We start from the raw sequence: 23,618 nt of genomic DNA on the forward strand, positions 1-23,618 counted from the left end.
TTGCCAAGGGACCTCTTTTCCAAGTGCATTCACATGGCTGTGATCCCGCGTGGGGTTTTTTTCGGCAACCTGAGTGTGCTGGAGCCCACGCTGGCTGTGGGCTTCAGCGTGGTTTTGGTGGCAGTGCAGCTCAAGAATCACTTTGGCCTTCAGCATGCATTTCGTAATTTAAAGATCATCCTTAAAATGTTGGAAATGTTGCGGCATTGTTCACTTTTGAACAGGGAGGAGCAGGTGTTTGCTCCTTGTTTGCTCTTAGTTTGCTCAGCTTAGCAGAAGCAACTGAGACACTCACATCCCCGAGTGCCCCTGAGGGCACCTGAGGAAAAAGGGTGCGGGGAAGGGCGTAGGAAAGGCCCTGCCAGCACAGCCAGTGCGGAGCACACTGAGGGGTTAAAGAAGGGACTTGAACTGAACCCCTACTGGCCTCTTGCCCAAAAGGTTTAGGGAGGTCACGGGACTTCCAGTGTTTTTCTTTTGTGCTGTTGATAACAGCGGGGTGAGGGATTCAGTCAGCATCACCCATCGCTGGAAAGCACAGCTCACTGCAGAGGAGCTTCAAAGAACGAAAACCCCTGTTGATCCACGCTTTATTGTCATGTCAAACAGGAGACTTTATCGGGTCATGCCTGAGGGTGGACTTTGCCCTCTGTTTATAGTATGATTTCATCTCTGTGTGAGGAAGGTAAACACCAGGAGAAGCAGAACAAGTGGCATAGATACCGCGCTCCGCCTGGAGCTGGGATGTCCACAGACTTTCCCAGCTACATTTTTAAATGAAGAAAAGTTCTTGTGTGTTTATGTGAGTGTGTATCTATCTAAACAGCTAGGCGCACCGCTTCTTTCCGTGCCACACGTGATAATCCTCCTTGTAACAGGTTGTTTCCTCTCACCCTCCGAGCTCTGTGTATGAGGATTACTCATCTGTAAAACGAAGGTGGCAGTGCTTATCTGCCAGCCCGTGCCAAGGTCTGTGTTGTGAGGATGGGTTTACCCTTTACGTATGCAATAGGATAGATGCAAATTGCCTCGAAAGTACAATATAATAAGAGGGAAATTAACCTCAGTAACATTGCTTCTTGCCAAGTCTATGTTCTGTTATGATATTTCAGTTTTCCTATTCACTTTGCTTCAAATCAGTAAAGCTCCCCTCCTGAACCTAGGCTGGATTTACATTTATAGGTAACGTGGCTTAATTCAGCTTTAAAATAAAAAAGCAAATGTCACCATAGGAGTGATTTTTGTCACAAAGATAGCATTCCCCATACAGTAATAGCATTACAGATCTGCTCTCAAATTCTCCCCAGCTTCTCTTGCTGCAGCAACAATGTTACAAAGTGGAGACACATCAATATTAAAACTAGAGCATCTATTATCAGCTGTGATGTCAATGCAATTCCAGAGTGACAGCAAAACAGCTTTTATACCATGGAACTACTATTTCAATTAAGGACTAATAAGACTCACATAAAAAAACCCCAAACTGTTTCTGTCCTTAATTAATATTTAATAAGTTTTAAAAGTGTGCTTTTTCAGCTTTCCCCTGAGGTATGATGGGTGAAGGGACAAAGAAGGATTGATAGCAGTGAGATTCAGGTTTGCTTTCTTTGTTGCCAGCTGTCACAGCTGACCTACCTTCTTGGCTGGAAGATGGCTGCAAAGGCTGCTCCATGCTCTTTTCTGTTCCCAGGGGTTTTGTGCTGTCAGAAGTTTCCACTGCTGGTGCCCAGAGGAACATACACTATGTTTGTGTATGCTTTCCTAGTTTAACTAGGGAATATTAAATATTCCAGTTATATTATTAAATTTAACAGTTTATTTGCAGTTGCATCCTTGAAACTGAGCCTATTACTATAGGGTGATCTGGTAAATAATAAAGCATATTTTTAATATACAGATTATTTGGGGAATTAAGGCTCTTAGGGAATATAGATTTGTATCAGTTACTTACTGTAAGCCAACACTCTGCTTATTTCAGCTACTGCCTTGAGGGTTCTATTTTTTTAGTAATTTGGCTTACAGAATGAATAATTTATTGAATTTTATTTTTTTCCTCAGAGACTCTTAAATCTCTGGAGTTAATTATGTATGTATGTATGTATTGAGCCCCAACACAAGATGTCAGTAACCTTGATGTAATGTCAGTGTTCTACGTAATCACTCATTTTGGAAGGCATACTATGTGTGTTAATCAGGCTTTTCTACACAGGCCACTAATGCGTAACTTCTGTGGTATTACTTCTCATTTTTTGACTGTGAATTGAGTCGTGGATGAATTTGGGGAAAAAATTTGCACACTTCCTCAGAACAGTGTCATACAAAGATACTCCTAAAACTGAGGAACCTCTCGCACCTGGTGTACCCGACATACAGGAACTTGAGCTTGGCATTTGGGTGACCTTTCTTTTTTTAGGTAGGGTGGTAACATCCAGGCCAGGTTTTGTCATGACTTCTGTAAACTTCCATCAGGTGTTTGTCAGGGACCTTGTTTCTGACAATGAATGGGGCTGACCCAGGCCTCGAGAGGCTTAAAGCTCAAAATGGTCCAGGCACGGTGAATGATGGCGGGACAGCTCCGCAGGTTTCACTGCCCTCCTGCCAGGCTCGCGTCATGCGGAGGCGAACGGAAAAGAAGCGGGAGAGGCCGAGGCACGGCACAACTCCCACAGGAATGCGCCCCTCACTTCGGGGCCCGCACCGGTCCCGGTGTCGCAGGAACCCTCCGCACCCTTCCTCCCTCGCAACGCGTTCGCCAACAGCCGGGGCTGACGTGGCTGCCGGACCTCAGCCGGCACACGCAGCGATGGGACCCTCGCACCGGTTAGGGGACAAGATGGCCGCCGCCTACTCCGGCCCGCACGGGCCCTGGCGCTCACGGGTGGGGGCGAGGCCGCTCGTCGTTTCCATGGCAACAGGGCTCTCCCCTCCCCTGACCCGCGTCGCCTCCGCTGATCCGGAAGTCCCGCCCCCGGCGCGTGGCGGTTGCTAGGGAGCGGCGCCGGAAATGCGGGGGGAGGGCCCGGCCGGGGTTACGGTGCGGAGCCTCCCGGGGTCGGGGGAGGCGATGGGAGAGTCCGGCGGGGACGGATGGGTATGAAAAGGAAGCAGCCTCGGTCGCCCCTCCCGCCAGCAGGTGAGCGCGGAGGCGCGGGTTGGGTCCTCCCACACAAAGACGGACGGTGCGGGCTGTACCCGCCTCCCTCGGCCCCCCTGCCCCCATCCCCGCCTGGGGCTATCGGGACAGCTGGAGATCCCTGTGGGATCGCGGCCCTTCCTCGGAAATGGAGTGGAGGTGGGGTAATTGCCCAGGTACCCCTTGCCGGCCTGCTCTCGGAGGGTGTTTGGGAGGATGCTTGGATAGGCCTCTTCGTGCGGCTGTCTCCAGGGCGTTGGTGGAGGCCGGAGCCTCGGGGCCTCCGCTGCCGTTCGCCAGAGGGTACGTGTGGCCGGCACGTGTGGGTTCTGGAGCCTTCGGTGACCTCCTGCTTCCCGGCAGCTTCGGACTCCGGCTGCCTTTTATCCCTGACTGTTGTTCGGAACCGCTGTGGCAGGCCTCCCGCGCTCCTCTGATGGCACAGCTGCATCTGCCAAACTGCATTTTCCAGTAATAAAACTTAATAATGAACCACAATTAGTTTTTCAGCTGTTAGAAGGGAGGCCAGGTGCTGCAGGCACCGGCACCCCTGACTCATGATTATTTTTGCATCAGGAAAGGATGGTCTGTGACCGGCACCAACAGCTTCTGTGGTGGTTGTAATGATGACCAGGATGTGTTTGGATGTTGCCATCACCTCGTGAATTTGTGCCAGGGAAAGACATGCTCACCTTGGATTAAGGTGCTGCCAGGCTGCCTTACATTTATGTGCCATCCCAGGGAATAGTCTGGGCAGTAAAGGCAGTGTCTGGGGGAGTCTCAGGCCTGCTGTGCCTGTATTGTTTACTCTTTGTCTACTGAGTTTGGTGCTCTGCAGAGGGTTTGACTTACTCTGCCATTAATCCTACTGTATTCAGGTTGGAGCTGTGTTAACAGCTCTTCTTTGATGCTGACCAAAGCTAAGGATCTCAGCTGTCCAGAAGTTTGAATTTGTGGTTATCTCACACAGTCTGATCAGGTTGTCTAGAATACCTAATTGCCAATTAGAAGATTCCTATAGAAGTTATATAGTGTTAAAATAATAATCTTTTTGGCACAACTTCAGAATTATTCTGTAATAGGTTTTTTTTATGACTCCTTGTTTGTGGATTTCAGTAATCAAATTACAGAAAATCAGAAGATTTTATTTATGGGCCACTTAAACATCATCTGAGATAGTCAAACTCTGCATGAACCAAGGACTAATTTTCAGTCTGCTGCTGTATTGCTATCTTGTCAGTCCTGTCTTAACAGGATGGATCTACAAGGCCTAAAGTCCCAAAAGAGGAAAAAATTACACTCTTGTAATTTTTCTTTGTTTTATATGTATGTAAAGTCTTTAGCTTTGGTTTAGTTTTAATTTACCTTCCAGGGGGTGAAACTTCTGTTGAATTGTGTCTGGCTTCTGAAATCAGAAGAGTGCAGTCTCTGGGAGTCAGCATAACGAGGCATGGAGCAGTTCCACTTCCTACCAAAAAATCCACTTGCTGGATGAGTACGTGCCAACTTTCAGGGTTCCTTGGCATAGGATGTGTAGCATGTGTTGAGATGTCTTCATAAAGATCCTGTAGAAAGGATGCAGTGACAGATGTTGCATCCCAGGGTAGAGATGAGATTACAGCATTAGAAATGCTGGCAAAGTAGTTCTGATTGTGACAGTGCACCCGATCTCTTAGTCTTGGCCAGGCAGTAGCTATGTGCTTCCATAAAGACAGATTTACAGGCAGCTAACTTTGATGCAGCATTTCTGGAAGAGTCCCTGAGGTCAGTTATAGTTTATGTACTGAGGATGCTGGAGTGAGGCACACTTGGGAAGCAGGATGCAAGATCAGGAAGTCATCTATCAGAGAAATGGGTATTGAGTTGGCATTGGATGTTGGTAAACCTGGTAGGGTAGCTTGGAAATGTGGGAGGACACGTTTTACAGCCTTTTGAAAATTTTATGTTATGTTCAGTTAATGCTATCATAGCATTTAATGCATTTCCTTTTGAAGGGACAATTCTATTCCAAGGTGACTAATCCCTGTGGTTTTAAAACCACAACAAGGTGGTGTGTGGTATTAGTGAGTCACTGATTGTGAATCATACATACCTCTGCACAAATAAATTAATTTTATTTTTGTTTTGGTAGTATCTGGTGTTGTATAAGCACACACTAAAAGACAGACCTTGAGCCTTCATATACACTTCTGTCTATTTAAGCTTGATGTTTGTTTTCAACTTGTTTTACCACAGTGAATAAAAATTAGCTCATCTAAAACTCTTTAAAATCAAAGTCTAATAAAACATTTCTTCCTTGTGAAATTTGGCAGTTTAAATTGTCTAGGAAGGAGAAGGTGTGAGCACTATATAAATGGGCTATGCCTCCCCAAAGGAGAGAAACCATAGGAGTGTATGTTTCCTGGCAAATGCACATCTCCATCTCTAGTCCTGGAAACTGAATATCCCTTGAATTCCAATCTTAATTGCAGAAATGTTATTAATTACACTCATTACTTACTTGCAATAATTACAATATGACATTAGTAAAGGTGATTTGGAGCTTTAATTGACTTTTTAATGGAAAATTATATGTAGAGGGAGCAGTAGATGGTCTTACTTATGTGTGCATGTAACTGTGCCCTCTCCCCTCTTTCACACGGTGAGTTTTTGTTCTTAGAGAGGTCTGTGCAAAGAATCTGATTTTGGCTCAGAGAGTTATGAACTGCATTTCTCTGCAGTTGATTTCTGTGGAGCAGAGCTATGGAAGTTCACTAGGCTGCAATTATAAAAAACTGATTTGTGGAATGAACAGCAGGAAGACTCAACAGCAGCACTGAAACTGCTGTAGCTACTTTCAGTATCTTGTAATTTGCTCATTAATATACATTATTAATATTATATAAAAACCAGGCCTAGATCTTGGGAGCTGGCCACCCCACTTAGTTAGAGATGGAATAAACGTGTTTTTGTGTAGTGTTCTGCCCACATCAACTCAATTGTAGGCTTTTGGCTCTAGACTATACAGGAAGGACATGCTTGGATTCATGTTTCTTTGCCCCTGTCTTCATTGCATTACATTAGTACACAGCATAGACACTGCATGAAGGGATTGCACCAAACAGCCCTTGTAGAGTGCAAATAGGTGGCTGCCTGCTGCTGGCAGAAAGCTTCAGCCCTGCCCTTCAGAGGGGCAGCAATTGTGTGTGCTGGGCCAGTCCTTCTTCAGTGCATTTGTAGTGCATTCCACCTTGATTTGTTTGTCCCTCTTAAACAAAAAGGGCAAGGATGTAACACACTGTGTCATAGAATTGACAAAAGAAACTTGAGCACCCCCAGCACAAGACCACATCAGTAAACCGGGAGGAGTTGAGCAGAGGCTTACTAAGATGGTCAGAGGGTTAGGAGTTGTCTGCTGAGGAATAGCTGAGTTTTCTTTAGCCTAGAGAATTTTCTTGAGTTCACCCAAGACATCCCTCTGGTAGCCATGAGGAGGTTATCAAAAGACAGATCATGCTCTTTAATCAGGTGAGGTGGGAACATATGAGACAACAGACATAGCCAAAGGAGGTTCAGACTCTCTGGGAAAATACATGGGGAAAAAAATTAAAGTTGCAGATGACACTAAGCTGGTGGAGTGTCCGATCTCTAGGCAGGAGGGCTCTGCAGAGGAGACGCTGATTCAATGGTGAGGTTCAACATGGCAAGTGCGGTCTGCACTTTACAACCCCCGGGAGCTCCAGGCTGGGCACAGAGTGGCTGGAGGGCAGCCAGGCAGAAAGGGACCTGGGAGTCTGGATTGACAGGAAGCTGAACATGAGCCAGCAGTGTCCCAGGTGGCCAAGAAGGCCAATGACATCCTGGCCTGTATCAGGAACAGCATCGCCAGCAGGTCCAGGAAGGGATTCTGCCCCTGTACTCAGCGCTGGTGAGGCCACACCTCGAGTACTGTGTCCAGTTCTGGGCTCCTCAGTTTAGGAAGGAGATTGAGGTCCTGAGCGGGTCCAAAGGAGGGCAACCAGGCTGGTGAAGGGACTCCAGCACAAGTCCTGTGAGGTGAGGCTGAAGGAGCTGGGGCTGTTCAGCCTGGAGAAGAGGAGGCTCAGGGGAGACCTCATCACTCTCTACAACTCCTGAAAGGAGGGTGTAGCCAGGGGGGGTTGGTCTCTTTTCCCAGGCAATTCTCAGCAAGACAAGAGGGCATGGACTTAAGCTCTGCCACGGGAGGTTTAGGTTGGACATTAGAAAAGAATTTCTTTACAGAGAGGGTGATAAAGCATTGGAATGGGCTGCCCAGGGAAGTAGTGGATTCTCCATCCCTGGAGATACTTAAAAAGAGACTGGATGTGGCACCTCAGTGCCATGGTCTGGTAACTGCAGCAGTAGTGGATCAAAGGTTGGACTTGATGATCTCAGATGTCCCTTCCAACCCAGCTGATAGATTCTATTCTATGATTCTATGAACTTTTTCCCCAGGAGCTAGTCAGGCAGTGAGGCAGGATGCCCAGTGCTGCCTCCACCTATGGAGGTTTTCAAACTGTGGCTGTATAAACCTCTGAGCCACTCGGTCTGACCTCACCGCCAGCTCTTCCCTGAGCAGAGGAGGCTTTACAAGAGACCTCCTGCGGTCCCTTACTGCTGGATCATCCTGTGATCCTTACAGAAAAGGGTGATCTGGACAAGAGAGAGATCTAATGTAGAAAGTGACACCTAGGCGTCATGAGTTGAAATGCAGCTTAGAGGCACCATTCTAACAACCTTAGGTTTGAAGGAGGAAATCCTGATGTCAGAGGTTTAATGTTACCAGCTTATCTGTATGGCCCCAAGTAGACCAGAAGTCGTGGCTGCATGAAATACTGAAAAGATGGCACTAAGTTGGTAATATTGCTTTGGTTCTTTTCTTGTGGTAAAGCAAATCATATTTCTTGATGGAGCATATAAGGGATTTTTCTTAGAATAGTTTTCTTCTGCAGTCACTAAGTGATCCATGTAAAGTCTCCTACTTTCAAAATTAAGCAAAAAAGTATATGCATTAAAGATGTTCTAATAATGAAATTTCTGTGCTCTACGCTTGGTTCTGTAAACATTATCCAGCAAGTGTATGATAGTGATTTCTGTCATGCATATATTTAAGGGGAGACATGAGTTTGTGGCCCATTCACAAAGGTAGATTGTCTGGTATAAAGGTCCTTCTGCCTAGGCATCCTGGTTTGCACTTGTTCCAGTTGACAAATGCAAGGTTTCAGTCAGAACTGCTATTTTCCTTGATTTTAAGATGAGTTTACTTGTATTTTACTTTTGTTAAAATGCTTTCTATATGACACTTATGCTTTGACTTTCCTTGTTTGTGTTCTTACTTGTTTTCAACTTCACATCTTTAAACTTTTCTTTACTAACAGGTTGATTCTCCTTTCAAATAATGGCAGGAAAAGTAAAGTGGGTAACTGACATAGAAAAATCTGTTCTGATAAACAACTTTGAAAAAAAGAGGCTGGATTTCAGGTGGCAGAGAATGAGACTGGAATTTTTATTGGTAAGTATGTTAAAAATACCAACTGCTAACTTTATGAAACATTTTAATATCTTAAGTTAATACATTAATAATACAAAAACGCATCTTGAAAAAGGAAAGATGCAGAAATTATCATTGATTTATTACAGTTCTTCTAAGAGTGTAACATTGTTTTCTTCCTTCTTCTAATATCTAAGACTATTGCTGGGTTTCTGTTCAGATTGGCATTCGTAGATCTCTGTATCTGTGCAGGCCTGCCAAAGTCATTGAGGTCCCTTTAGGGCAGAAAGTCCATCTGCATGGATCCATTCCCATGCTACTGATCTTGTGTATCTTTGCACTTTGCCACAGGTTTTGTCAGGGAGGGGAAAGTCAGTGACCTAGAAAGATCCTGCTCACTTCTGGAGGATAGCAATTGTAAAAAGCCCAGGGGAAAGGCAATTTTTTGTTTTGAAATGTGATACCTGATTTTACTGGATTTTTTTAATATTCACTAAGCAGAATTTTTCTTTTGAAGGGGATTTGTGGCCTGAGGGGAATCTTTGAATGTATCTTTTCCCAAAGTTTTCTGACAATACAACATAGCCAAAATAACCCAGGAGTTCAGGGTTTAAATATATGATAATCTTTATCATTGTGACAGAGCTTGTCCTGTTACCAGAGTCCAGGCTCCTGTAATAAAGGCCTTGAGAACTGTACTTTGTTTCTCCTTCATGATAATGATTTGATATGCAGACATAATTATTCAGCATTTCAATACTGAGAGTTAAATGTGAAATTAAATCAGATAATAGTGAATAGTTTCTGATTTGGGCATTGTCTAATACAAAGACCATGAAATGCTGTCCTAGAATGCAGTACATCTATTTATTGGCAGAAACCAATACTTTTTAAGTAAAACAATTTATATTGTCCCTTTCAAATGCAACAGAATGGCACTTTTGCTGCCAGGTATACCCTTTGTGAACCACTTAGCTTAAATGGTAGGATCTAGTAACCTGCTCATTCTTTTGGAATATGGTTGAGGGGAAGTAGGGGAACAGCTTGTTTTGTTTGTTAGGGTGGTTTTTTTGTTTGTTTTTTGTTCCTGAAATGGTAACATAGCAGAATGATGGCATTCAGGAAATATTCCTAATTATCCAATGTGAGACACCTAATACAGAAATTTTTCATGTCTATGTCCTCACACTTCTTGTGAGAATTAAATAACTGTAACTGATTTTGATGACTTTGTCACTGCAGCCCTCTGATCTGGTGTTTATGGGTGTTTCTAGCAAGATCTTGGACTCACTGTTTTAATTTCACGTGCTTGAAGCCCTTTACAATCCAAGGTAGTCAGTAGGAGGTTGTTTTTGAGGTTTTTTTTGTTGGTTTTTTTTTTTTAATGAGGGAAGTGGGGGTCCCCAGAGAGTAAAATAGAAGATTTAGCGGGATGCTTCTGTAGCATTTGATATGCACATCAGTCATTTTTAGTCCCTGTTTGGGGTTCACCTGACTATCCACAAGCCAGGAAAGGAAGTTGTCGTCTTCCTTTCCTCACTCCCTGCAGCAATTTCATCAGCAGTAGAGGGGTGATAAAACCTTCAGCAGGATTTCATTGGTTTTGCTATTTAGGAGTTCAGGGATATGTTGGATTGCCACTGCAGCAAATATTACACAACAAAGAGAAATGAGAAAGAAAAAAATTAAGTGACTAACAAAAAAGTTTCAACTTTGTCCTCCTGAATTGTTTTTCTGGGGAGGAATCATTTGGTATATCTGTCTTTGCTTTCAGGATGAGTGTGCAAACAATCAGAAATGTTTTCAGTGTGGAGACTGGTTACCGCCTCTCTGATGACCAAATTGTCAATCATTTCCCAAACCACTATGAGCTGACCAGGAAAGATTTGATGGTAAAGAATATAAAGCGATACAGGAAGGAACTTGAGAAAGAAGGAAGTCCTCTTGCAGAAAAGGATGAAAATGGGAAATATATTTATTTGGGTATGTGGTTCTTATGATGAGCATATTTTTTTTTTACTATGTAGTCAATAACCTGGGTATGAGCAAACTTTTCTGGGCATAAAGCACTGTACCTCTGAAGTATTAGGACATTGCAGAAATGATCTCAAAATGTTCTGTCCTTGTCAATTTAATGAAGTGCACTTTACCCTAAAATTGCTTGCTGCATTCTGGAAACCTAACAGCCTTCTCTGTTTTCCCCACCTTTTCCCTCCTCTCAAGTCTGCTATTAGTGCAAGAGGAAACACAAGATAAGGAAAGTGATAAAAACAGTAGTAGCGAATATTTCATATGGAATGCTCTATTTCCAAAGCTTTTTACAAACCCTGCATTGGAGGATGGTGGCTAATATTTTAAAAATTAAGAGGAATAGTGTAGATGCCTCTCATTCAGGATCTTAATTGAATTTGGAGATAAAGCAGAAACAGAAAATTCACCATTTCTGTTTCTGTCTCATATTACCACAACACTAAGGTCCAGTTCCTCCACTTTGTGCTCTGTAATATTCAGCAATATTCAAGGAGGAGCACAAATCCAGTTTGTGTGCAGGGTGGTTGTATTAGACTTAGTTTTGTAAGCAGTGAGGTCATTAAAGAAAACTGAATTTAATAGTGCAGCATTAGTTGAAGCAGCATTGGATTAAGTGAAAAATAATTATTTTAAAATTTAATTGTACAGAAGTAGATTTATAACTGGGCTTTTTGTGGTTGGGATGGGAGTTTGGGGAGTGGTTAGTTGGTTGGGGTTTTTTGCTTTTTGTTTTTTAAAATTATTTTAAAGAGGGAAAATTGTGGGATTAAGGTACTTTGCAGGAAGATTGGTGGTGAAACCAAAGGGCTCTGGTACTTCATATGAGACAAGGTTGGAATTTTTTATTACAAAACAAAACAACATTATCTGAAAATCTTATAGTGGAGAAAAAAACTAACACAAATTTCTGCAGAAAGGCTCTGGACAAAACTGAATGAGCAAACTCTTCAGAGGAGAATTTTGGGGGAAGCTGGAGAATAAATAATGGCTGCTAGGAAATAAAATTTAAAACAAACAAAAAGTCATGAATGAGGACAGTAAAGTTGTTTTGGAGGTCAGAAAGCACTGGAGTGAAACAAACATGAGGATATATTGTGCTGATTTGCATCTTGGGAAACTGAAATGAAAGCATTGTTCATCCGTGTAAGAAGCAGTTCAGTGTGGATGGAAGTGAAGATAATGTGATAGCAAAAGGTGAGAAATGCTTCTCTTCAGATGTCAGTGACATCAGTAATACTGATTGAGGGAGCAAGTAAGAATGACTTATGAGAGTGGCATGGAAATAAAAATTACCATGTCCAAAGGGTAAGCAATGTCAACATTCACATTTTTGCATGCACATAGGATGATGAGATGGTTAGTAGATTGGTAAAAAGCTGACATAAGAAACTGAGAAAATTTGACCAAGTTGGATTGGTATATAATGCTCTAATTTCACAGCATTTAGACAGAAGAAGAAAATAGATTTATATGATATAAAATACATTAATTGGAAGTCAGCAACATGGAATATTTTGCAATTGTTTAAAAAAAATGTAGTATAAACTAAAACCTAGAATTTAAATGAGATAAAAAGTGTGTGTAAAACTGAAAAGACAAACTTTTTGTTGTCTTTGTACATCAATTATAGCCTTTTCAGATACAGTGTCCTTAGTTGTCCATCTTACTTTTTTTTTTCCTTAACTCAGATTTTGTTCCTGTTACTTTCATGCTTCCTGCTGATTATAATCTCTTCGTTGAAGAATTCAGAAAAAATCCCTCCAGCACTTGGATTATGAAACCTTGTGGCAAAGCTCAAGGGAAAGGAATATTTCTAATCAATAAACTCTCCCAAATAAAAAAATGGTCTCGAGATAGCAAAACATCTTCGTAAGTTCTTAAAGCCCAAACCTTTTTATTATGCTTTCTGTAATCAGGTGAACAACATCAGCATGCTAATTGTCTGATGCATGGGAAAATTATTCCATTATGATCACTTTGTCATTATATAGTTAGTTTTGCATTTAATCTCAGTTGTTATCTGACTTCCTCCTTCAAGCAAGTTTTAATACAATTTGTTTTGGTATGAGGAGGTACAAAGAACTGTTCAATTAACTATTCTTTATGAAAACGCTTTCAATGTTGTTGGGGAAAAAATTGCACAAAAAGAAATTGTTCTGCTTTGCAGAATTAAATAACAGGAAGCAAAAGAAAAATCTTTCCCTAAGCAATTTCAAGAATAATTTTATTTAATATATTAAATCACTTTTTTTAAGTTAGTACAACAGAAAATTGCATTTATGTGAATACATCAGTTCAGAGCAAAAAATAACACACACGTTGATGATCCTCCAGATGGATGAAAGAGGTTAGCAATCTTTTTTTCTGTGACTTGCAAAAGTTTTGGTCACACAACCAGTGTTAATTCTTTTTCATGTTATAAAGTGACTTACTGAATATATCTTGAGGCTCTTTGTTTTGTTTTGTGTTTTTTTCGTTGTTTGACTTAGAATCTAAAGAATGCCACAATCTGAGAGTTATCTTAGCTTTTCACAGTGGTTTGTAATTGTGCACCAGGTATAAACACAAATATTCTGGGAGTAAAAGACCTTGACTAATGAAGGTAATGTAATACAGGCTCTTTGCTTGCCTGAACCATGCCAAGCTCTCATGTGCTCTCTAAGGAAAAGGCTGGCTTGTAGAGCTGCATTCCCAATGGCTCAGTCAGCTATCCTGTTAACTTCAAAACTGAGTTTGAAAGGTTAATTGATTCTGGTAATCTGTTTTGTATTTTTAACTTTTTTTTGGAGTATATAATTCTTGTTGCCAAATGTGTATTATTAACCACTACAACTTTATACATTGTCTTGGCAGAAGATTGAAGAATGTAGTCCATCCAAAATTTACAGTCTGCTTCTAAAGGAGACAGAATATATCAGATTATAATTTTATAAGATTTTACCAGATTATATCATTGCAATTATCACATTCTAAAACATGATGTGTGTCTTTCAGATTTGTATCCCAGTCTTCCAAGGAAGCCTATGTGATTTCTCTCTATATCAACAATCCATTGCTTATTGGTGGAAAGAAGTTTGATCTTCGTCTGTATGTTTTAGTATCTACTTATCGCCCTCTGAGATGTTACATGTAAGATTGGATATATTTGTATTTTGTTTTCAGGGAATGTTAAATACAATCAAAATAATGTTGTGCTTGTTGTACAAAAGTTTAACATGTACATGGTATCCTAGAGTGCTCTTTTCCTTACTTCTTACTGTGGTTTAACACCTTTTAATGACTTTTTTGCATTTAAGGTATAAACTCGGATTTTGCCGGTTTTGCACAGTAAAATACACTCCAAGTACAAGTGAGTTGGATAACATGTTTGTACATCTCACAAATGTTGCCATTCAGAAACATGGGGTAAGTGGACTGAGTTCTTACGTGCTCTTTTGTAAAGAAGCAATTTTGTAAATTCAGCAAGGCTGAATTTCTTAAATTGTCCAAGCAACTTGGAATAAGGTTTTATTTGTCATGTTCTTCGTCATCTTGCAATTAAAATACTTCAAATTTAACTTATAAATAAGTAAATTTCAGAAGACTGCAGATCAAAAGTATGCAAGATAATGGGCTGCAGCTCTGTAATGGACTGTGATATCTTCAGTATTGACTTGCAGTAGTTGAAAGCAAGGGGTTTTTTTTCAAGTCTCCTGTCATTTAAATGCTAATGTACTCAGCAATTGATTCTTCCAGCACTGAGATTAATGAAGCCTGGTTCCTGTGGATTTATATTTATAATAGCACTTTAATATTGCCTTCCTGATCTCTCCTTCCCTCTCTCTCCCATGCAGTTAATTCAGCTTTCCTATTCCTAGCACTTAGTCATCACAGTATTTTCCAGCTTCTTCCTGTGTTTCACCCCCTGGCTCTACCTTTCTTCTCTGGGTAAGAAAGGGAATGTGCAGTTGCAAGCTTGGGAATAAATATTTGCTGCTTGGCCAGCTGGTGGCTTCTTGAATGGGCAAAGTTGAAGTTTGTTTTTTAATTTGCCTTTGACATTCCTAAAACATGTGGAGGCCTGATAGTTTTGACACCACTTCCCTGAAACTCATAAGTGGGAGGAAAGGCTAGTGGGTCAGGGGTGACATGAACAGATGGGCAGGCATACACTATCACTGCCCAAGCCTTGTTTCTGCAGGGAATCCACTTGATGATGATGATTGTCCCTTTCTGTGTTTTTAGCGGATGTCTGTGATGGATAAACCATGCTTCTGTTACAGTAATTAAAACTCCATTGTCGCACTTCCTAATTTCATAGGTTTTATTTTAAGAATATGGAAAATAAATGCTTGTGGAAACATGCATGCACTCAGGCATATGTAATTATATGTGTATCTGTGTACACCTACACATAACATACATATAATGTATATTAAATTGGAACCTTGATAAATATGCCTTGTCCACTACTGCTCTATAAGTTGTAAAGCCTAGCAGGAATCTGTTTGTCTGGATATTCCTGTAAGAACAGTGCAGATTATATATGTCAGTTATGGTGGTAGTAATAAACCAGGGTAAGTATCAAAATGTGGCATTTTTCTGTACTACAAACATTTTCTTGCATAGGTGTTGATTTATGGAGTGCTTCAAACACTTTGTGGTTTGATAGGGCACACTGGGAATTAGTCGTGGTGAAAGTAGATCCCATACAATGTAGAGCATAAATCATGGTGCTGTTGCCAGTAGTAGCAGTGAAGGGGTGAGGCATGTTACATATTGCCTCTCCCATTACTGTGCACCCTGCCCTATGCACCTACCTTCTCTACCAGTTAATGAATGGCCTTCAAGGTTTCTTCCAAGTTAAAGCAGAAGTAGTGGTGAGGTCACTCTGAGAGAAGAAAGAACACCAGAGATAGGCATAGAAGTAGCAGCTTTAAAGTGTGGAGTCATTACTGGAGTATTTGAAAAACTTTTTACAAATTCTGAACTGCCAATATCTCTTGAGTTTTGCAAAAAAAAGTGAGAGAAGTTTGATGTAGAGCCACTCTATCCATCCTATCTGTCCTGTATTAAGTGTCTGTAACTTTGGAAGCATGTAGGCTAATCAGTTCTAGAAGAAGAACCTAATTTGAACTGTCAAGTAATTTATCAAGATTGTTATGAGGTCTGGGAAAATTTAAGTTGTAGCTGTTGATGTCTACTCTAAGCCCTATGTGAGCCCCAGAGGTCCAGTGTAGTGTGTTTGTGCCCTACAAATTCATGTGAAAACATCCCTAATTTGAGAAGTGGGCAAGTCAGTATCAGGGAGAGGGAAAGAGTAAAATGAAGGAAGGAAGGTAAGTCAGCTTACCCATCTTAATGCTTGTGCTGGAAAATACAGGTATAAGTCATTATGCACTGTATGTGTAATACAAACAAAACAACAGTAATTGTTCTACTTAATTATTTTCTGTTAGTGATCTTCATTTTAGCTTGCAATATTCTACTTTATTTTAGTATTTTTAATTAGTCATCTGTGATTGTGTAAAGCTCTACCCAGTTGCAATCTAATTTGATTTGAATACATGTGCTGTAAAACAAAGAAGATTGAAGCTTTGATCTCTGTTCTCTTGCTGGAATTTGGTCTCAAGATGTTTTTTCCATGCAGCAAGTCCTGAGAACCATGTTTCACATCTTTATTTGTACAGTCCAGTTGTGCAAATTTGCTAAGGGGTGAGCTGTAGAGAAAGTCTAAAAATAGATGGAGGCTTCTCTGACCTTGTCTTAAAGGACTACAGATTCTATTACTCTGATAACTTTTCTGCTCTCTATGTTCTGTATTTTATAATCTAGCAATCATACAATCATTCATTCTTAGAAGTTCTTTGAGGAGAAGCTTTATAAACAGACAAGGCATTTTTCCTGATATTCAGAATGTATGTCTTTCCATCAATAGGAATACTCTGTTTGCTCTTGTCTTTCTGTTTAAAGAGAATATACTGCAGAGCCCTGATAGCTTCTGCAAAGACAAATGTTAGGGTAACCTCCTTTTTTTTGTCTGTTCTGGTTCAACAACACTTAGTATATTTTCTGTTTCAAAATACTGAACTACTTGAAAATTTAACCTTTGACTTAGGTGTTATTTCACTGTCTCTTGAATGTCACTGCTGTCAGTAGCAGCATTAAGAAGATAGTGTGTTTGCCTTTTGAGAAACAGACAAGTTGTATTTTAAGTAAATAAGCACAGATAAGCACTTGGGAGTGCTGCATTTTGAAACAGCTAACTTCAGTGAAATTTAGCTGTTGCTCACTTCATTATTTCTCCCTTATCCCCAGAGGAGGAAGAAAATTATTTTTTTCCTTTCACATTTTAAATTTATATTTCCGAATCATAAATTATGTCTTGCTATGAAACTGCCAAAGCACAGGTTGTTCTTTTTCTTCTAAGAAAGTTTTATTACTTGATTTGCAATTTGTGACAGCAGCGCATGCAGCTATAATAAAACCAGTTGTTTATATAAAGTACAGTTCAAAGTAAAGCTGAAGTCTTCATAAAGCTGTAAACTAGAATAAAAGCAACTTGATGAGTTTGTTTTTAGAGCAATACTTGTATATAAGTGGGATTTTTGCATGAATATAACAAAACTGCTGTAGAACTTCAAAATCTTGCACTGAATTCATTTTTTAACTCTTCAGGATGATTACAATCATATCCATGGAGGCAAGTGGACAGTGAGTAACTTACGCCTCTATCTGGAGAGCACCCGTGGAAAAGAAGTCACGAACAAATTATTTGATGAAATTCACTGGATAATTGTGCAATCACTGAAGGCTGTTGCGGTGAGTACTGTTCCTGGAATGCTGCCAGCAGTATTGCTGTGGCTGCAGGCTTCTCATGACCATGAAAATGAGTTTGCCATCAAACCCCCTTAAATCTATTTCCTGCTATTTGAGTGATGGTGTTGATGCTGATTTCTGCAGTTCGCTTATCTCTTGATACCTCTGCGTGGAGTGAACTTGAATCCTGAGTGGATAGGTGAGCTGTCTGTGCATATTGAAGAAGTGAAGGAATCTCCTTTCTTGAGTGCTCTGTGAACTTTTTCGTCTGACTTGATACTGCCCTTGTGAATAGTTAAGCTCTGCCAAAGTGTGTGACGTCATTTCAGCAATAACAAATGTGTCAAAATATAAATAGCTCTGGAGGACAATTTATCAAAGAAAACTTAGGGCAGAGTTACATAACTTACTTTCCCCTCTTCTATGCACAAGTCACATAGTTATAATGAACTCTTATAAAAAAAATAAATTGAAAAGTAGCAACCAGTTCTCTTCTGAAGTGACTTTCTGGTGTCTGGGTAATATCCCACAATGACATTAGAGAGCAGGTATCACTCCGTGGGTCAGCTGGGGTAACTGAAGAGCTCACTGGTGCCAAGGACTGTCTTGTTCCCAGGTGCATGGTTCTGTCATCTTTTTTGGGCTGGTCCTGGCACCATGGTGAGCTGAATCAGCTCATTCACCCAACTGACAATTATTATCTTGCTTTATTGATGAGTTAGTATTATGCCAGTGTAATGAGCTTAATCACCTCACTGAAGGAGCAGATGAACACCAGAATCGGCACGAGAGAGACAAGGTCATGAAGCTACTACCATTAGTAAGAGTTGGGAAAGCATGGCTCAACTCAGCCTCTGCTGTGCAATCATATTTGATACCAGATATGAGAAGACAAGGGATTTAATCCAAATGTTAGCAGAACCTTAAAAGATAAAGAGTATTGAGCATGGAATGTTTCAGTCTTCTCTTTTTCTGAAAATGGCAAATGTAACAAGAGATACTTCTTCCTCCCTCTTTCACTCCCTCAAGAACTTAAAAATTTTCATTATTAGTTTAGGGTAAGAGACTTCACTAACCTTTTATGAAGGTTTTTCTAAAACATCTGAGGAGATTTGCATAGAAGAAAAGTTTTGCTGTGCATACTGCAAATGTTTAGCAGATGCTGAAAAGCTACCACTTCTATAGAGGATATGCATCTAAGCATAACTTTGTCCTTGGTCTCTCTAGGCTTTTGGTATTAAAGTTGACTTCAGTTAATTATAATTTTAAAGTGTACCTGGCAATTGCTTGACCTCAAGTTTCTGCATAGCTACAGCAGCATAATAAAAGAAATGTATTTTAATGTCTCATTTTTCTGAAGTTTAAGAATTTATTATTATGGGAAGCTCTGTTATGTAAATTTTAAAACTTCCTGATTTCTTTTGAAGCACGCAGGCTTCAAATGTAGTTATTACTTTTGCAGAACATGAAAATACTTGTTTTCATACTGGAAATATAATGGAAAATTTATTTAACTTACTACTTGGCATTAATTCAGTCATTAATATTGAAATACATACTTATAGGGGCAATACTAAACTTACTAGTTAGCAAGCTTATGTTGCAACACTGAAAACTCTTGTAGAAGATCAGTAACGTAATCGCATGTGATTTCTAGCAAAGTGTGTAATCAGGTGACTTGCTGAATTGTTGATCTTAATGAATAATCTTGTGTTGGGTTTTTTCCTTCTTTTTTAGCCTGTAATGAATAATGATAAACACTGCTTTGAGTGTTATGGATATGACATTATCATTGATGACAAACTTAAACCATGGCTAATTGAGGTAAATTTACATAAAATACAGAAAAAAATCCACCTTCCTTTTCATTTCACAGAATAAAACAAAGTGGATTTCAATATAGTCTTTCCTCTTCTGAATTAATATATTTTCTTCCTCAGGTAAGTGGATTAAGAGAAATGATGGAGAGTAAAATAGGCCATGTGGTGACCAAGCCAGCATGTGCTTTTTTTTTCCCCTATTTGGTGTTTCTTTGTGGCTTTCTGTTTTGTCTTTTAAATCCATGCATCCATACAATTGGACTTCAGAGGCAGTCTGAGTGTTAGCAGCCCAACCAGCTACTCTATCAGTAGCTGGAAAATTGGCATTGGCTTGAAGGAATGTAACATCAAACTGAAGTTTTCAATTCTATCAGGGCCTTACTGTTGCAGATTGAGAGGGGAAACAAAGGGGAACACCAAGGATAATTTGGAAATTTGGAAGATTTTTCTTTTTTACACAGATTTTTTCTTCAGTGTATTGACTTTGTATCTGTGTGTTCAACATAAATTTTATCCAGCCTTCTTTTTTCTTTCTCCATTTAATCAAAAGTCAAAGATCAAAGGTAAATGGACTTTATGAAATAATTTTAAAAATCTGTTAATTGTTCTGGTAACACTTCTCCATAAGATGAAGCCCAGTTTTAATTAGAACAACATGCAATGTACTGCTTTGAATAGAGACTATGTATGTGTTTCCCCAACTCACAATTTAACCGGAGAGACTTCAGATTAAGAACATAAGTAAAAGCTGTTTAGCTAGAAGAAATCTACAGATTCATATATATATATCACCTGTTGGAGTGAACCAGGTGAATTGTAAGCACTGGAATTTGTGGCTTTTGTTTCCCTGCAAGCTTACAACATTAGAAACCTAGGTCTTGTCTGATTAACCTTGGTGAATGTAGTCTCAACAAAAGTCTTCAGGCTGACACTGTACAACTGTAGTGGTGTGGTGCTTTTGCTCTTAAGTAAAAAGAAAAATGCCCAGTGAGGGATTCCTTCCTGTGTCTGAGGAACTGAAAGATGTGCTTTTAGACACTGAGTCGTAGTTTCCCAAGTAGTACCCATAAGTCATCACCCATGCTATTTGGGGAACTATATACCACTCAAGAAATTGATACTGACTTTTTTTTTTTCTTTTTTTGTCTCTGTAGGTTAATGCTTCCCCTTCTCTTACTTCCAGTACTGCTAATGATCGAATCTTGAAGTATAATCTTATTAATGACACACTCAATATTGCTGTGCCTAATGGGGAAATTCCAGACTGTAAATGGAATAAGTCTCCACCAAAAGAGGTTCTAGGCAATTATGAAGTCTTGTAAGTTTTACCAGTTTTCTATATAAAGGCAAATTTTTTTCAGGCACCTCGCTTTCTTAATGGGCACTCTAGACCACAGAGATAAGGTGAACTTCATTTTAATGTGAAAAATAGGCAAAAGGTACCACTTCATTTTTTTGTAGCTGCAATAAGAGTTTTGGAGATGGGAGTGCATTAAAGAGAAGCTGCCTTGCTTCCTCTCCAGGGGGAATGTTAATTGTCTGATAAGCCTTTGCCTGCACCTTCTGAGCTTCCACCAGCTTAGATCTGAAGGACAGAGGCAAAAAGAGTGTCTTCTACATGTATAGAACTTCAGTTCTACTGAGTGTAATATAGAGTTAGTAGTTAAATAGATATAATGGCTATTTTATAGGATTTTTCTCTTTAGTTCAGAGAAATTATGCCACTTGACTCTTGTAATTCATGGATGTAATAATAATGAACTGTCAGATGTTTAAGTTCCCCAATCTGTATTGCAAAGAGAGAAATGAAGGAAGCAGATATCTTTAAATTGGAGTGTCTGAAAAATTCATCTAGGATTGATTTGTTTTATGCAGAAGAATACTGCTTTAAGTATCATATTTATGATACAGTTTCTTGTATTTTTTGAGAAAACGTTCAGATAGTTTCTCTAGCACTAGTGGTACAATTGTTCTGTATGTCAGGGGTATGCAAATGTACACAGCTAATTCACTAGTTCATACTGATCTTAAATCCTTTCTATATAGTAGTTAAGACAGTTAAATATGTATATGTTGGATGAATTACACATGAAGTTTTAATGAATGTTATATACATGGTAGCTGTGAATCCCTATACAATAGTGTAACTGTATATTATGGCTGTTATACAAAATACTGTAATTTTATCTTGTGATAATTACAGTTATGCATAGGTAGCCTATTTCTGCTTGGAATCACAGAATGTTAGGGGTTGGAAGGGACCTCTGGAGATCATCTAGTCTGACCCCTCTGCCAGAGCAGGTTCACTTACAGCAGGTTGCACAGGATGGCATCCAGGTGGGTTTTGAGTGTATGTAAAGGCAGACTCCTCCACCTCTCTGCTCAGCCTTTTCTAGAGCTCTGCAACCCTCAAAGTGTGAAGAAGTTCCTTCTTATGTTTAGATGGAATGTCCAGTGTTCAAGTTCAATTTTGTGCTCATTGCCTTCTGTCCTTTCACTGAGCACCACTGAAAAAAGATGGGCACCATCCTCTTGACACCCACCCTTTAAGTATTTGAAAGCATTGATAAGATCCCCTCTCAGTCTCCTGTTCTCCAGATTAAAAGATGCAAATCCCTCAGTCTTTCCTCATAAGTGAGATGTTGTAGTCCCCTAATCATGTGCATAGCAGCTGAGAGGTGAGTATATACTGAGGTTATCTGAGGCTGTAATGGGCTTAAACATTTAAAGAACTACTTGGTTACATGGTCAGTGTTACAAAATACATGTCATCTAATGCATTTAATTCAAGCACACTGTTTGTTCGCCTCATTCTTTCCCTACTCACTCCTTGATGCAGCAGTGGAGTTTTTTAACACAGCAGTTATCAGTTGTGTCTTGGAAGCAATAGTTTTTTAAGACTGTTAAAACTGTCAGCTTTCTGATTTCTTTGCTTAACCACAGACTTATGTAGTGAGGAGAAATACGAAATGTGAAATTTCACAAGCATGAAATTGCACACTCTATTGATTGAAAGCTGCCAGATTAGTTGTTTCTTTCAAAAAGTAGCTGAGGATATTTCAGTTGAGCTGTATTTTAATATCATGTGGTAGTGTATTTCCTTGAATAATAGCTGCGTATCAAACTATGCACATATAAACCTATGTGTAGAACGGCTTGTATTAAACTTCAGTATTAATCATTAAGCAAAACAGAATACAGAGAACCCACTCTGGCTTGTGTAGTGAATAGCAGGCCAAGGCATTGAACAGGTTATTTTATTTTCAGATATGATGAAGAGATGGCGCAAAGTGATGGGCCTGATCGTGACTTGCGAGGTCGTTCTGGGCAATCCACTGGAGTAAAAGGAAATCGTGCAAGAGATTCAGGAAAGCCTGTTCTAACCACCTGGAAGTGATAACAGGGAAAACAGCTGCACTCTTGGTAGGAAGACATCATCGACTAAAATGCAGGTTTTGAACAGATTCCTTTATTTTGCTGCTTTGCATATGGAAAACATTAAAAGAGGACGATACAGCCTTGAAAAAGATTGGAAACACTAAACCCAGGAACTATATGCACTGAGTTAATGATTATTACAATAATATATATAGTATGTATATATATACAATTATTATATATATATATATATAATTTGTATAAACTAATATACTCTCAGTAATGATTAAGAACTTTTATAAAGAGGACAACTCAAAATATTCATTCTGAAAGAAACCCCTTTCCATTCTGGATATAATTTATTTCCTATGGTCACCTGTTCCTAACTCCCTGTGATGATCAAGGTATAGATTCTGTAAAAGGATGGTTGTGGTGATAATGGTGGTCACAATGATGGTTCAGATTCTTGCTGGTAAAAGAAGAGTAACTAGAAAAAATAGCAGTACATGGAGCTGAAGCTATTATCAGTTAATGCAGCTAATTATTTATAAACAGTATTCAGAAGTTGAAAAGCAGCTCCTTAGATGCTAAGGAGTTTTTAAATTTCCTTCAAGTGTTTTAAGATGCTGAGTCTTTAAAGGTAGAAAGTTTTGTGGACTGATGGAGTGTTTCAGATGGTATATTGATGCATTATTTCACTAGCAGTTAATTTTTATCTCAAGATAATGCATGTCTGTGGAAAACAGGCAGAACAATTACATACCGTAATAAATCTCATTTCTTGAAACTGGTGATAAATCCTTATTTGCACCAGAATCTCTTTGTGGATTTATCCATGTATATAGGTACAACGTCTCTATATTTTTGTATATTTTGTGTGTACTATAACAAAAATATTGTTGGCATGTAGTAAGCTAATTCTGGTAGCTCTGATAAAAGTTTAATGATTAGCTACCAAAATGTATAG

At 39.6% G+C, this 23,618-nt stretch overlaps 1 protein-coding gene across 2 annotated transcripts; it reads left to right on the forward strand.

The window, feature by feature from the left end:
- The first annotated feature begins 3,009 nt into the window (after positions 1–3,009).
- Positions 3,010–23,389, forward strand: TTLL1 (tubulin tyrosine ligase like 1). 2 transcript variants are annotated; one of them, XM_030469419.1, is made up of 10 exons: positions 3,013–3,133; positions 8,512–8,645; positions 10,399–10,607; positions 12,344–12,524; positions 13,650–13,784; positions 13,952–14,060; positions 17,313–17,456; positions 19,191–19,277; positions 20,428–20,591; positions 22,541–23,389. In XM_030469419.1, the coding sequence occupies exons 3-10, from the start codon at positions 10,400–10,402 to the stop codon at positions 22,668–22,670; spliced, it is 1,158 nt and encodes a 385-aa protein (XP_030325279.1). In that variant the 5' UTR covers positions 3,013–3,133; positions 8,512–8,645; position 10,399; the 3' UTR covers positions 22,671–23,389. The 2 variants fall into 2 exon arrangements, with proteins under 2 accessions (XP_030325280.1, XP_030325279.1); XM_030469420.1 differs by lacking the exon at positions 19,191–19,277 and having other exon boundaries at positions 3,010–3,133.
- Positions 23,390–23,618: the final 229 nt, after the last annotated feature.

The sequence above is a fragment of the Calypte anna genome, chromosome 1 (genome assembly GCF_003957555.1).
Source record: "Calypte anna isolate BGI_N300 chromosome 1, bCalAnn1_v1.p, whole genome shotgun sequence".
NCBI lineage: Eukaryota > Metazoa > Chordata > Aves > Apodiformes > Trochilidae > Calypte > Calypte anna.